The sequence below is a fragment of the Camelina sativa genome, chromosome 4 (genome assembly GCF_030686135.1).
Source record: "Camelina sativa cultivar CO46 ecotype springtype chromosome 4, ASM3068613v1".
In the NCBI taxonomy this organism is placed as follows: Eukaryota; Viridiplantae; Streptophyta; class Magnoliopsida; order Brassicales; family Brassicaceae; genus Camelina; species Camelina sativa.
Window position 1 is genome coordinate 26250710 of NC_141883.1, and position 12499 is coordinate 26263208.

The following is a 12499-nucleotide window of genomic DNA, read 5'->3' on the forward strand; positions in this document are numbered from 1 at the left end:
AAATGTGACCTCAAACCAAACCAGATATATATATATATATATATAAACCGAAACGAGAAAAGATTAGGAGTTTAGGACCAAAACAGCAAATACCTCATCTTCTGTTTACACACACACTCACTCTCACAAATTAGTTATCATTACAATTTACACCCAAAACAATACCGTAATAACAAGAGACAAGAGAACAATCAAAGCCAGCGAATACGAAAAGAGAAACAATATTCTTTTGGTTTAAACATGATCTAAATATCTCAAGCATCGAGCTCAGCATCTTCATCCTCTTCTTCATACTCGTCCTCATCGGCTGTAGCATCCTGGTATTGCTGGTACTCAGCCACGAGGTCGTTCATGTTGCTCTCTGCTTCAGTAAACTCCATCTCGTCCATTCCTTCTCCTGTGTACCAATGCAAGAAAGCTTTTCTCCTGAACATCGCTGTGAACTGCTCGCTCACCCTTCTAAACATCTCTTGAATCGATGTCGAGTTACCGATAAAGGTCGATGCCATTGACAGACCCTTTGGGGGAATGTCACAGACACTAGACTTAACGTTGTTTGGGATCCATTCAACAAAGTATGATGAGTTTTTGTTCTGGACGTTGATCATCTGTTCGTCTACTTCTTTAGTGCTCATTTTGCCGCGGAACATTGCTGATGCTGTTAAGTAACGTCCGTGTCTTGGGTCAGCAGCACACATCATGTTCTTGGCATCCCACATTTGTTGGGTCAGTTCGGGCACTGATAGGGAGCGGTATTGCTGTGAGCCACGGGATGTGAGAGGAGCGAAACCCACCATGAAGAAATGGAGACGCGGGAACGGGATTAGGTTGACCGCGAGCTTGCGAAGGTCGGAGTTAAGCTGACCAGGGAAACGAAGACAGCATGTGACACCACTCATCGTGGCAGAGATCAGGTGGTTTAGATCTCCAACTGCAAATGACCAAAGCAGAAAACAAGTTCCTTGTTACATGTAAGAAAAGCTTGATGGTCTCAAAATTAAAACATATGCCTATTAAATCTGTAGAAATAAGATACGGATTTTGAAATTTTCCTACGGTTTCATAACCTAGTCTAGATCAGCAATCTCATAATTAATCTTGAAAAGAGTCAATATTATACTTCTAAACGCAGCTAGATGGAAGAGTCAACAAAACCGGAGAAACATCTCTTCTTTGGTTGTTTGTTAGTGACTTAGTGATAACATAGAAGACTCCTAATAACGTACCAGAGACAAAGACAGCAGACCAACCCAACTACTACCACAAGCAAATTGTTTATCAAGCTGAGGTAAATCTAAAGTAGATTACTTTAATACCTCATTTTAGAGTTATCACTTCTGACTCTAATTCTGTTTTGAGATTTTCTTACGGTTTCAAAACGTTGTCCAGATGCATCATACTTTTAAAACGCAACTAGATGAAAGAATATTAAAAAAAAAAAAAAAAAACCACAACTTACAAGTTGGAGTGGCTAGCTTGAGGGTACGGAAGCAGATATCATAGAGAGCTTCATTGTCCAAAACCATACATTCGTCAGCGTTCTCGACAAGTTGATGCACAGAGAGAGTAGCATTATATGGCTCCACAACAGTGTCAGAGACTTTAGGAGAAGGAAACACTGAAAAGGTCATCATCATACGATCTGGATACTCTTCCCTAATCTTGGAGATGAGAAGAGTTCCCATTCCAGAGCCAGTTCCTCCACCCAACGAGTGACAAACTTGAAACCCTATTCAATAACAAAATCACACCCATCCATCTTCAAAATCATTGAGCTAAGAGAGAAGAATACACAACGATGTTTATGGAAGATACAAATTTAGTATCCCAATTGATAATAATCGAAAAAACCTAATCACAGCTCTAGACGAATCGAATTGGTAGTGATGAGTGAGAGCCTAACCTTGTAAACAGTCGCAATTCTCAGCTTCCTTTCTAACAACGTCGAGAACAGAATCAATCAATTCAGCTCCCTCAGTGTAGTGACCTTTAGCCCAGTTATTCCCGGCGCCGGATTGGCCGAAGACGAAGTTATCCGGCCGGAAAATCTGACCGAAAGGGCCAGATCTGATGGAATCCATAGTTCCAGGCTCCAGATCCATCAAAACGGCGCGTGGAACGTACCTTCCGCCGCTTGCCACGTTGTAATAGACATTGATACGCTCAAGCTGGAGATCGGAGTCGCCGTCGTATTTCCCAGTCGGATCAATGCCGTGCTCGTTGCAGATCACTTCCCAGAACTTGGCTCCGATTTGGTTCCCGCATTGACCACCTTGGATATGAAGGATTTCTCTCATTTTTTTCCCCCCCCGGGAAAATTTTCAAAAAAAAAAAAAAAAATTATAGAAAACTGAGAGTTTTGGGAAAGAGAGACAACAAGAGAAACCTTCTCGTACGCTTTGTTCTTCTCGAAGGCGATAGAGAGAACAAAAAAAAATTGAAGGGTACCGATTAAAATGCGGATGATGGCTAATTATATAGGAAGGGAAAATAAAAAACCAAGGGATATTTTTGGAAAGACAAAAAAACAATAGTATCGTTTTTTTTTGGTTTGGTCTGTCTTGGAATGAGCTGTAACATGTGACTGATCTGTAGAAAAAGGGTAGGGGATATAGATTGATTACAAATTAATTTATTATTATATAAAATCAGTTGTTGTGATCTTGTCACAGCTACTTGAAACTACAACTAACTTATCTTAATTATTAGGTTGTTTTTCTTAATTATTAGAGTATTAACTATTATTATAACCAATTGTAGCTGTTTTTGTAGATGAGATGGTTATAAATTTGTTGGTGTGGTGGTTTTTTGCTGCCCTAACCTATACTTGTTCCAAGGCTGAAATTTTCTATACATGCCGATAGAAACATTTTTTCAAAAATTAACCAGCATATGCCATCTTCTCCAAAAGCGGATCCCACGATGAAAGATGTTTGCGGATGAGTGATCCCACGTATACACTTAAAAATCCAACCAAGCAAAACATTAGGATTAGTAGGTGTTCGGTCCGTTGATTAGGATTTGACATATACATCTCATCTAAGTAACATATTACAACGTATATCATATTTTTCTAACAAACCCTTGTTCAGTTCTATCTTTCGTTTAAAAGAAAAAAAAAAGAAAAAAAAAAAGAAAATTGATAAGTCATGTTGTCGAAGAAGCTCTATCTTTGAACGTCAGATTTGATCAAAAGACATCACATATTCACATTGTTGTATTAATTCTTCGATCACGTAATTTTTTTTCACATATTTTACGAATTACGAACCAGCTAAATAACGGTAATCTTTTTCAAAACTTTTACTATGTAGTAACCAGTTAAACAATTTTTGGTTATAGATATTTTTCTGTGTTGTATTTGGTAAATATTGGATTTTAAGCAATAGAGAAATATTCTTATTCTTTTAACAAATAAAATAATTATAATCAAAGACTTAAGATGATAGTGAGGCCAACTTAAGTTGTTGCCTTGACGCTGACAACATATTGGTACTTTGGTACGTGAATGATTCAACGTCAATATGATGATCATCATAAGAGTCCACATCAAAATCCTAAAAAGCATTTATGTATGTTACTCAATTTAAATAATCAAAAGTATGATTATTATCTAACGGCCAATCTTCGAATTTAAAATTTGACTAATACAGCATGTAATCTTCCAATGTATGAGCGTAATTTCCTAACTTTTTTATACAAGTGAAGTTGAATTTGAACCAAAACTGTTAAGTTGTGCTCTCATAATTCAATCATAACGTTCTCATGGGTCTATGGAAAAGGAAAATGATGACTTTTTTTAGTCAACAATATGTTTTTCACATTTGTTGTTCGCTTCAAGTCTAGAACTAGAATATTGAAATGAGTTTTGCTAACTAAATAATCACGTATGACTAAAAATCCTAATTTTTTTTATATAAGTGAATTGTAAATTTGAGACTAAATTTTTTTTTTTAAATGTCAAAACAGTAGTGTTAAATGTAGCAACGTGCAAAATATTGGGGGGGGGGGGGGGGGGGGGGATCGTAATAACAAGCGTGACAAGTGATAACACGAGCGTATAGCAAAGCCACAGCTAAGGTATGACTAGAGGCAAAAGAACAAACAACCTGGCACAGCCGTTGTTGAGTTTTTTCTTTCGATTTTTGAATATTGACTGGACGATTCGTTGGCCTTCCGAGATCTAAGGTCTTCTCTCAAAATCAACGGTCCAGATTCGATCAACTTCCCTAGAAGATAGATAGATATACACACCGACGTTGCCTCTCTCTATCAAATACACACATCCCAACGCCAAAACCTCAAAGGGCGAATCGACAAAAAGAAAAAAAAAAAAAATCTCGGCGATTCTCTTCGTCTTCCGACGTCTCTCGTTTCGTCGTTAGAGTCGCTGAGATCCTGCACTTGTCGTTCAGGTTCGTTTCTATTCTCTATTGGTTTTTTTGAATCCGTGTTCGTTTGTTTGTTTCATCCTCAGATTCCATTTATGGTGGAACATTGAGATTTCAATGGGATTGATTTGGTGTTGTTAGTGTATAGATCGGAGTGATTTGGTATTGATTCTAGAACAACAAATCATTAAATCTCCCAATATTGATTACGCATTGTTGTTGAAGTGCTTAATTTTTTGGGACATTTTTGTTAGATGGAAGGTGAAGACGTAAGCCTCATTGTTTCTCTCTGCAAGATTAGCGAAATGGTTCAATGTTAAGAACTTCGATTTATGGTTATGGATTCTGTGTGTCAACTCAACGAACCGTGTGTTTTGTTTCCTTGATGGTGATTTTGAGTTTTCTGGATAGCTACTTGTGTATATATATGTGATGTTTATGTGTGTTTTGGTGGTGGGTCCTTTGGAGGAGAATGAGTGAGAAGCACATGATTAATATTTTTTTCTTTCAATCTAGTACTTGCTTTTATGCTAGTAATTCAATTTCTTGGGACTAATATACTGACTAACATGATTGGATAAGTCATTTGGGTATAAATTATAGTATAAGAACAATAAAGTTAACTAGATTGTCAAATAATTGAATAGACCCCTGTCGTTTTCTCAGCCATTTCTAATCTGGCTGTATGAAAAAATTCCCATATTGAAGAGAAATTGTACGTTTTATATATTTGACCTGTTGAAAATGACATTATGGTGTTTCATTATAGTTTCTGTTCGAAACAGTTATAGTTGCAGCATATTTTTTTTTTTCTCTTAATCTTCTTTGTTCTCTTATTTTTTCAGATCAGTAAAAAGTCTGCCAAAATGGTTGCTCAGGGATTCACTGTGGATCTTACCAAGCCCCTTGTATTTCAGGTAAAATATTGTTTCCCAAGTTTTGGAATAGTTTATGTCAAAATATTGTTTCTCCAAGATTGTCTTTGTTTCTTTCTTAGAGCTGATTAGAAGTCAAGTAACCTTTTCAACCCCTTTTGCCATTGCTTTGGATGTTTTACAGGTTGGTCATCTTGGAGAAGATTATGAGGAATGGGTTCATCAACCTATCGCGACCAAGGAAGGCCCTCGGTTTTTTCAGAGTGACTTTTGGGAGGTATATCAGCTTCATATTTTTCTCATTCTCAAATTTTACATATAAACTTTTCAATAACAGGCAATAATGTCGATAAGCCTCTAATCTCCATTCTCTGACATAATTTGCAATGGAACAGTTCTTGACCCTTACAGTTTGGTGGGCGGTTCCTGTCATTTGGTTGCCAGTTGTAGTCTGGTGCATCTCGAAGTCAGTAAGCATGGGCTGTTCACTTCCAGAAATCGTCCCAGTTGTTGCCATGGGAATATTTATCTGGACGTTTATAGAATACTTTCTTCACCGCTTCGTTTTCCACATCAAAACGAAGAGTTACTGGTTCGTCACTCTCTCTCTCTCTGTCCTCTCTGTTACATTTCACATACATAGTAGGAGTACTCCTTATGTATCCTCTTCAAACAGACAAACTCCTCGAAAGTTGACTTCGTCAGATGCTAACTAATGATTTTGTGGAACCATTCCAGGGGAAACACGCTACACTATCTTATTCATGGATGCCATCACAAGCACCCAATGGACCACCTTCGACTTGTATTTCCTCCTACTGCAACAGCGATTTTATGCTTTCCGGTAATCATCTACACTAACCCAGCGTTCTACCTGTTTTCACTGCCAGACCTTAAATCATATTTCTTTTTCTTGTGTCCTAGTTCTGGAACATTGCGAAGGCTATCTCAACTACTTCAACCGCACCTGCATTGTTTGGTGGAGGTATGCTTGGGTACGTGATGTATGATGTCACTCATTATTACCTTCACCATGCCCAACCAACAAGACCAGTGACCAAAAATCTCAAGGTAAAAACAATGCCAAGTTTTTATTAAACCCGGGGAGTTCTTTTCTTTTCTCTTGGTGTGATTGCAGAAGAGAGCTGTACAGTAACCTTTGACTTATTCGTTATGTTCTTTTGTAATGATTGCAGAAGTACCACTTGAATCATCACTTCAGGATTCAGGACAAAGGATTTGGTATAACTTCGTCGTTATGGGACATAGTGTTTGGGACAGTACCCACAACAAAAGCCCCCAAGAAACAGCAATAGTACTTACTAAAAAGCAAAACGAAAAAGGATATTTTCAATACATTTGATGTTAAAATTTATTTAATCATCCTTAATGAGGTTTGAGATGCTTTATCAGAGGTTTCATTTGGGTCACTTTCTTTGTAAATTAATGTTTCACATCCTAATATAATAACTTTGGTGTGTTACTCAACGAAAGCAATCAAACATATCTACTAGCGTCCCTGCATTTGGCCAGTGCTCTTCTTTGTCAAATCTAAAAGGAAAGAAATCGCAAAAAAAAATTGAAAATGTAATTTTTAGTACCCAGTTTCCTATAGCATGTGAAAAATCATCCGTCGTGTTTGACAACGGCGTACAAGTTTGATGACCAAAACGATATAAGAATATAACTGAAAAAATCAATAGAAAGAAAAAAGCATATATTACCATATTGGGCTGGGCCTGGTTAACGAAATAAAACCGACCCTCCTTCACCGACCCGCCCCGGAGATCCAGTTTCTCGCGGTCTCATCGACTCCTCGCTTCCTTTCTTCTCTTCGAACTCTCTACTGTTCCTTCCTCTCTTCTCTTGCTCACTGAAAATTAGGGTTTAGGGTTTTTGATTTTTCGTTGTCTATTAGGATCTTCTCCCCCACCCTACTCCGTTTGATGGCGTTGAATTTTCCATTTATGTGAGATTTTGATCCACAATCGGAGGAGTTCTTCCGGCTATGGCGGCGGCTAATGCTCCACCTGAACTGGCTTCAGGAAACCCTTGCTGCCTCGCGGTATGTTATTTTCTATTACAGTATTCGATTTCAAACGATTTATGGTGTTTTGTACTTTCTTTCTTATAAGAATCTTTTGGACTTGTATCTCACAGTGGCAAGGGAAGTACATGGGAATGAGGAAGAGGCGGGATGCTTTTAAAGAAGCTGTAACCCTTCTCCAGAAGGCCATAGCTGATGCTAATGCTGAGAAATCTAATCTCGAGAAAAGTAAGTCGATTATGTGTTTTATAGTTTCTCTTTCTTGTTTGAAATTATATCTATTGGTAGCAAATTTAGATGCCTTAAATCTACTAGGAATATGCTTTAAAACTGGGCTGTGGGGCTTGGCTGGAAACATTGTTGTTACTGTAGTTCCCAATCTTCTTGTGATTTTTTTAACTGATCACTGCTTTTTTGCTATCTGAATCCTACAGAACTTGGGGAGATGGCGGCTGACAGAGACACTAAGGAAAATGGTTCAACGGTAAGAGCAGCCCTGGAGAAAGAAATTTCTGGTTTGAAGTCTGAGATATTGTCTTTGCAACAAAAACTGGCGCAGAACCTTAAAGAAACAAAGCTTCTTCGGGATCAAGCTTCCAGTCGAGAAAAGGAGATCAATGAACTGAAGGAACTCCTTAAGAAAGAAACATTAAGGGCAGATAATTCTGAAGAAGAGCGGGAACACGCTTTTAAGGAATTGAACAAGGCAAAGGCTCTGATAGTAAAAGATGAGGAGACCGAGCCACATGTTCCTGAAGTAAAAAAAGAAATTAGTCTGGTTAAAAATCTTCTTGCAAGCGAGAGGCAGAAGACAGAGTCAGAGAGGAAGAAAGCCGAATCAGAGAAAAAGAAAGCTGATCAGTATCTTTCCGAGTTGGAGATGTTAAGAACTACAGCTCATAAGACTAGTTCTGATTTACTTACTTTGACCTCCAATCTGGAGACTGTAAAAAAACAACTTGAGTTTGAAAAACAAAAGGCACTGAAAGAGAAAAAACGTGCAGATATGGAGAGTGCAAAAGCTAGGGAACAGATGAAGCTTGCGGAAGGTTTTTCTAAAAAAATTGAAACTGTTAGAGCAAGAAATGAAGAGCTCAAGAAAGAAATGGAATCGCAAAGCGCTAGTAGCAAAGTAAAGTTTACTGAAAACTCGGTAAAACTGGAAGAGAAGATAAGGCTCCTTGAGATGCATAAGAAATCAGCCTTGGACTGGAAATCTCGTGCTGATGATCTGACTCAGCAGTTACAAGACACACGATTAGTGACTGAAGGTTTGAAGAAGCAAGTGCAGGAGCTATCACCTTCCCAGGAATCCATCAAGACTCATTCTATTTTCCCTCAGAAAGTCAGAGATCTGGAAAAGGCTAAACATAAGCTTTTGAAGAAACAGCTGAAGTTTGAGAGAAATTGTGCAAAACACTCCAATAAAGTGGCTAAATTTGAAAAATTTCAAAGGGAATTTCAGGCCAAAGAGCTAGGTCAGTTAAAACTGGAGTTTGGTAGTGTTGCAAATCGCATGAACCTACTGGATGAGTATTTTTCAACAGACGTTGGAGGTACAGCTGGCCTTAAAAAGGTTTGTTTCTGCCATTAATTTTTATGACATATTTCTTCTCATTCTAATTTATAAATTGGCTTGATGACCGTAGATATGTTCTGAAAATTGATACTTTCTTTGTTACCCGTTTTCCAACGTTTTGCATGATGGATAAAATATAGTCATTTTGTTTATTTTCAATCTTCCTGAGAGAATATTCTAGGCTTAGATGCGTGGCTCAAATATTCCAATTTAGCTGAAACAGTCAGTTGAAGTTATCTGAGCATGAACACTTGTCTGTATACTTTTGGAGTTCTTGTGTTTATTGTAATTAGTGACACTGAATCTGACTGTCTTGAGTCTTGACTGTAGAAGGTGAGAACATTTTATCTATTTTCAACTTTGTAACATTGGCCTATATCTAAACAGGGATTATTTAGAACATTTTATCAATCAGAGAAGAACTGTATCATTTTAATTCCTTGATAGTCTTCTTATGTTTATATTATTGCTATGCAGGCTTCAGGAAGCAGGGAACTGGTGAAGCGACAATCACAGAAGAACTGTAATGGTGAAAAGCATTGTGACGGACGACGCAATTTGGTTGCCAGCTCTGGTTTTCTGGAGCAGGCTCGCAAGTTTTCTGCTCACTTAATTGCTAAATCTGGACGAGGCGTGAGTGAGTCTGTCTCAGGTACTATTTCTCAATTAGAGTCTCCGACTGGAGGCTCTAGAAAATTACAGAGTTCTGGAGTAATTTCCAGCGCAACATCTTTTTCTGATGGGCAGTTACTGGCCTCACAGGGAAAAGAGCAGTTCTCTATTACTACTTCAGCAGAAATAGCAAAAGATAAACCGAATGTCCAACCAACAAAATCAAGTATGTTCCAGAAAATCTCCGACACCACTAAAAATGGAAATCTCTGTTTGGTGGCTGAAAAATATCGTCAAAGATGTCGGACAGATAGTGATGAGGTAGTTGATGAGAACTCCCGGAAAAGAAAAAGATTGTTAGAGGCAGTTGTGTCTCGTAAGCATCTCTCATCTGATGATAAAAAGAAAAATTTGCAGATTGGAGAGAAGATGGGCACAGTGCAGTCCATGGTTGCTGGAACCGGGTATAGGCCTTTAGGAAAAGAAGGAACCTTGGTCCCTGATAGGCAAGGTGGCTCCTCCGCAGATGGCATTACAGTTTCCAAGGAAAGAAGGGTTTCTTCTAAGAAGAAGACTAATTTTTTTGAGTTTCACCAGTCAGACAAGATTCCAGGTAATAATGCTGGAAAAACTATGTGCCTCTCTACTGCTAAAGGACATGACGCGACAACATTATTTCCGGAGGACGTTGCTGTTACAGATTATATGAAGTTGCTAGAGTTGGATAATTTGGAAGAAGAGAGTTATTACCAGATGGCCAGAGAATCGCTTCTTTCTCCTGATCTTCCTCAGGTAGATTTTTTGGGTGGCGAGATCGTGAATGAGGACAAAAATCCTGCCAGGGCTCTTGACTTGACTGCCAGTAATAACATGGGTTTACGTGAGACCATAATTTCTAGTGAAACTCCTAGTCTCAACACTCCAAATGATTCAGTGACAGTCACAATGCCACCCATGTTGACAACTTTGCATGGTCATATTCTTCAACACTTTGTTGTGTTTTCAAATATTGAAGACCGGAACAGTATCATCAAAATATTCCATGCTGCAAAAAATTGTGCTCACCAATGTCCAGCAGTTACTACAACACAGTGGGCAGTGCCAGCAATTCTATCCTCTTTGAAAATGGAAGAAAACCTTTTGGCCCAGTAAGTTGTTCTGCTCTATGATGCTTTTTCAAGGCAGAATGGTTATATAATTTGTTTTCAAACTTCATCAGTAAACTAGTGTCAGGCGCTAATTTATTCTTCTTTTTTTCAGGGAAAGGGTTTGTGTGTTCCTCTCGTTGCTACTCCATAACTTCTCTGTGGTTTCCTCAATGAAAATGGGGAACACTTTGAATGTTGATTCTTTCTCCTGCATGGATTCTTTTTCAAAACATATACATGGTGGTATGGCCCAAAACCATTTCCCTTTTTTATTCATCTCAAAACTATATATTTCAATCTTCTTTGGTTTGATGTTTTGATTTATTGAACTTGGATTTTCTTGTGTAGTTATGGCTGATATTGAAGCTGGAATTATGCTTTCTGAATTTTCGGAAGAACTCCTTGCTCTCCTTCAGGACCTCCTTTCCGAGCAGAGGGTACTTTCTTCTGTTAAATTATCAGAAACATCTGATTCTGATCTAAGCATTCCTGTCACCTTCAATGGAGAAAATATAGCTCTCGTCAGCAAAATGGCTCCAATTGATCATTTAGTGGCTGGAAGTACTGTTTTGGCGGCAATATGTACTGCACTGGATCGTACTGGATATATCTGCGAAGCTTCCTTTGAAATCTTGCACAAGCACTGTCATGAGAACTCCTCAGTGGTACTGACTATTCTTCACGTTTTTGCTTACATTGCTGGAGATAAAATGGTGTCCTCTACTGAGCATGTCCTATCAATTGAAGTGTTGAAATCCATTGTCATGTTTCTAGAGAACAGACAGTTTGGTACTGTGGATGCAAATGCTAAGTTGCACTCAGGCAAGAACAAGTGTCTATTCTCAGACAGGTCTTCCTCGTTGGAGGCTATGGCATATAAGCTCATGGAAATTCTTCAGGAGTTTACGCAGTCTAATACTTTGCATCAAAGCTTGACCGAATTTAGCCCAGCACACAAAGACTTCCAGTGCGTATTGACCAGGGATCAAAGTATTAATCTCTGTGACATTCTGTCATTGGTGGAGCTTATTGCTTGTTACACGGTACGTAATTAATTTTTTTTTAAAGCATTTCCAACCTTGATGCATTGTTTTTCTAATTTCTAGTCTACTGAACCAATTTGATCTGATATTTCAATGCAGGCATGGGACTGGACTAGGGCGAACATTGTTGCTCCACTGCTTAAGATGCTTGGAATGCCATTGCCAATGAACCTCTCTGTTGCAATCGTCTCTCTTCTCGGGCAACTTAGCAGGTAATATTTTAAGTTTTGTCTCTTTATGCAGAAGGACCAATATAATATCTAAGATATCATCTCTTGTTTGATATTTTCCAGTATTGGAGTGGATGCTGGTGGCTATGAAAATGAAGGAATCTCAAACTTGAGAGTGAAACTCTCAGCATTTTTACAGTGTGAGACGACACTAAAGGCCGGTTTTGCAGTCCAGATAGCAACTGTGAGTTCCCTCCTGAAGACACTTCAGCTGGATTTGCCAATAGCCTTTCAAGGCAAAACCACAATCCTTCCTTGTTCTCACGACCAAAGCTTATCTGGTTCTGTCAATCTGGTTACCAAGTGGTTCTCTTTGTTGAGCGAAGAACAAGTAGTTTTTGCATCCGAGTTTTTACAAAACCTTTGTTGATAGATGATTCCTCAGTTCAAAAAGTCATCAAAAGCAGTAAAATTTTGGATATGTCTCTTACTGTTTGATTCTTCATTGACTGATTCCCGTGGTTCTTGGATGGCATATATATGAATGAAGAAGATTGTATTGTGTTGTCAATTTTTATTTTCTGTATATACAGTTGGGACCTTGTACTTGTGGTGACACTCGTACAAACCAACT

General features: G+C 38.4%; 3 protein-coding genes across 7 annotated transcripts; 2 read left to right on the forward strand and 1 right to left on the reverse strand.

Moving 5' to 3' along the window:
- Positions 1-70: 70 nt before the first annotated feature.
- On the reverse strand, positions 71-2613 carry LOC104781875 (tubulin beta-7 chain). The gene is made up of 3 exons (XM_010506658.3): positions 1904-2613; positions 1460-1729; positions 71-931 (listed from the first exon to the last, which is right to left on the reverse strand). The coding sequence occupies exons 1-3, from the start codon at positions 2295-2297 to the stop codon at positions 255-257; spliced, it is 1341 nt and encodes a 446-aa protein (XP_010504960.1). The 5' UTR covers positions 2298-2613; the 3' UTR covers positions 71-254.
- Positions 2614-4039: 1426 nt separating this feature from the next.
- On the forward strand, positions 4040-6754 carry LOC104781876 (dihydroceramide fatty acyl 2-hydroxylase FAH1). Its single transcript, XM_010506659.3, has 7 exons — positions 4040-4415; positions 5237-5308; positions 5451-5543; positions 5662-5858; positions 6005-6110; positions 6191-6337; positions 6463-6754. Exons 2-7 carry the CDS (start codon positions 5258-5260, stop codon positions 6580-6582), a joined length of 714 nt encoding a protein of 237 aa, XP_010504961.1. The 5' UTR covers positions 4040-4415; positions 5237-5257; the 3' UTR covers positions 6583-6754.
- A 260-nt stretch (positions 6755-7014) lies between these two features.
- On the forward strand, positions 7015-12436 carry LOC104781877 (uncharacterized). Of its 5 annotated transcripts, XR_015597549.1 has the most exons (10): positions 7048-7331; positions 7427-7541; positions 7748-8889; positions 9370-9825; positions 9922-10652; positions 10765-10895; positions 11001-11317; positions 11427-11695; positions 11795-11907; positions 11989-12436. XR_015597549.1 is itself a non-coding variant. In XM_087511583.1 (9 exons), exons 1-9 carry the CDS (start codon positions 7275-7277, stop codon positions 12293-12295), a joined length of 3747 nt encoding a protein of 1248 aa, XP_087367709.1. In that variant the 5' UTR covers positions 7048-7274; the 3' UTR covers positions 12296-12436. The 5 variants fall into 5 exon arrangements, 3 of the variants coding, with proteins under 3 accessions (XP_010504962.2, XP_087367709.1, XP_087367710.1); XR_015597547.1 differs by having other exon boundaries at positions 9370-10652; XM_087511583.1 differs by having other exon boundaries at positions 11001-11695.
- The last annotated feature ends 63 nt before the right edge of the window (positions 12437-12499 follow it).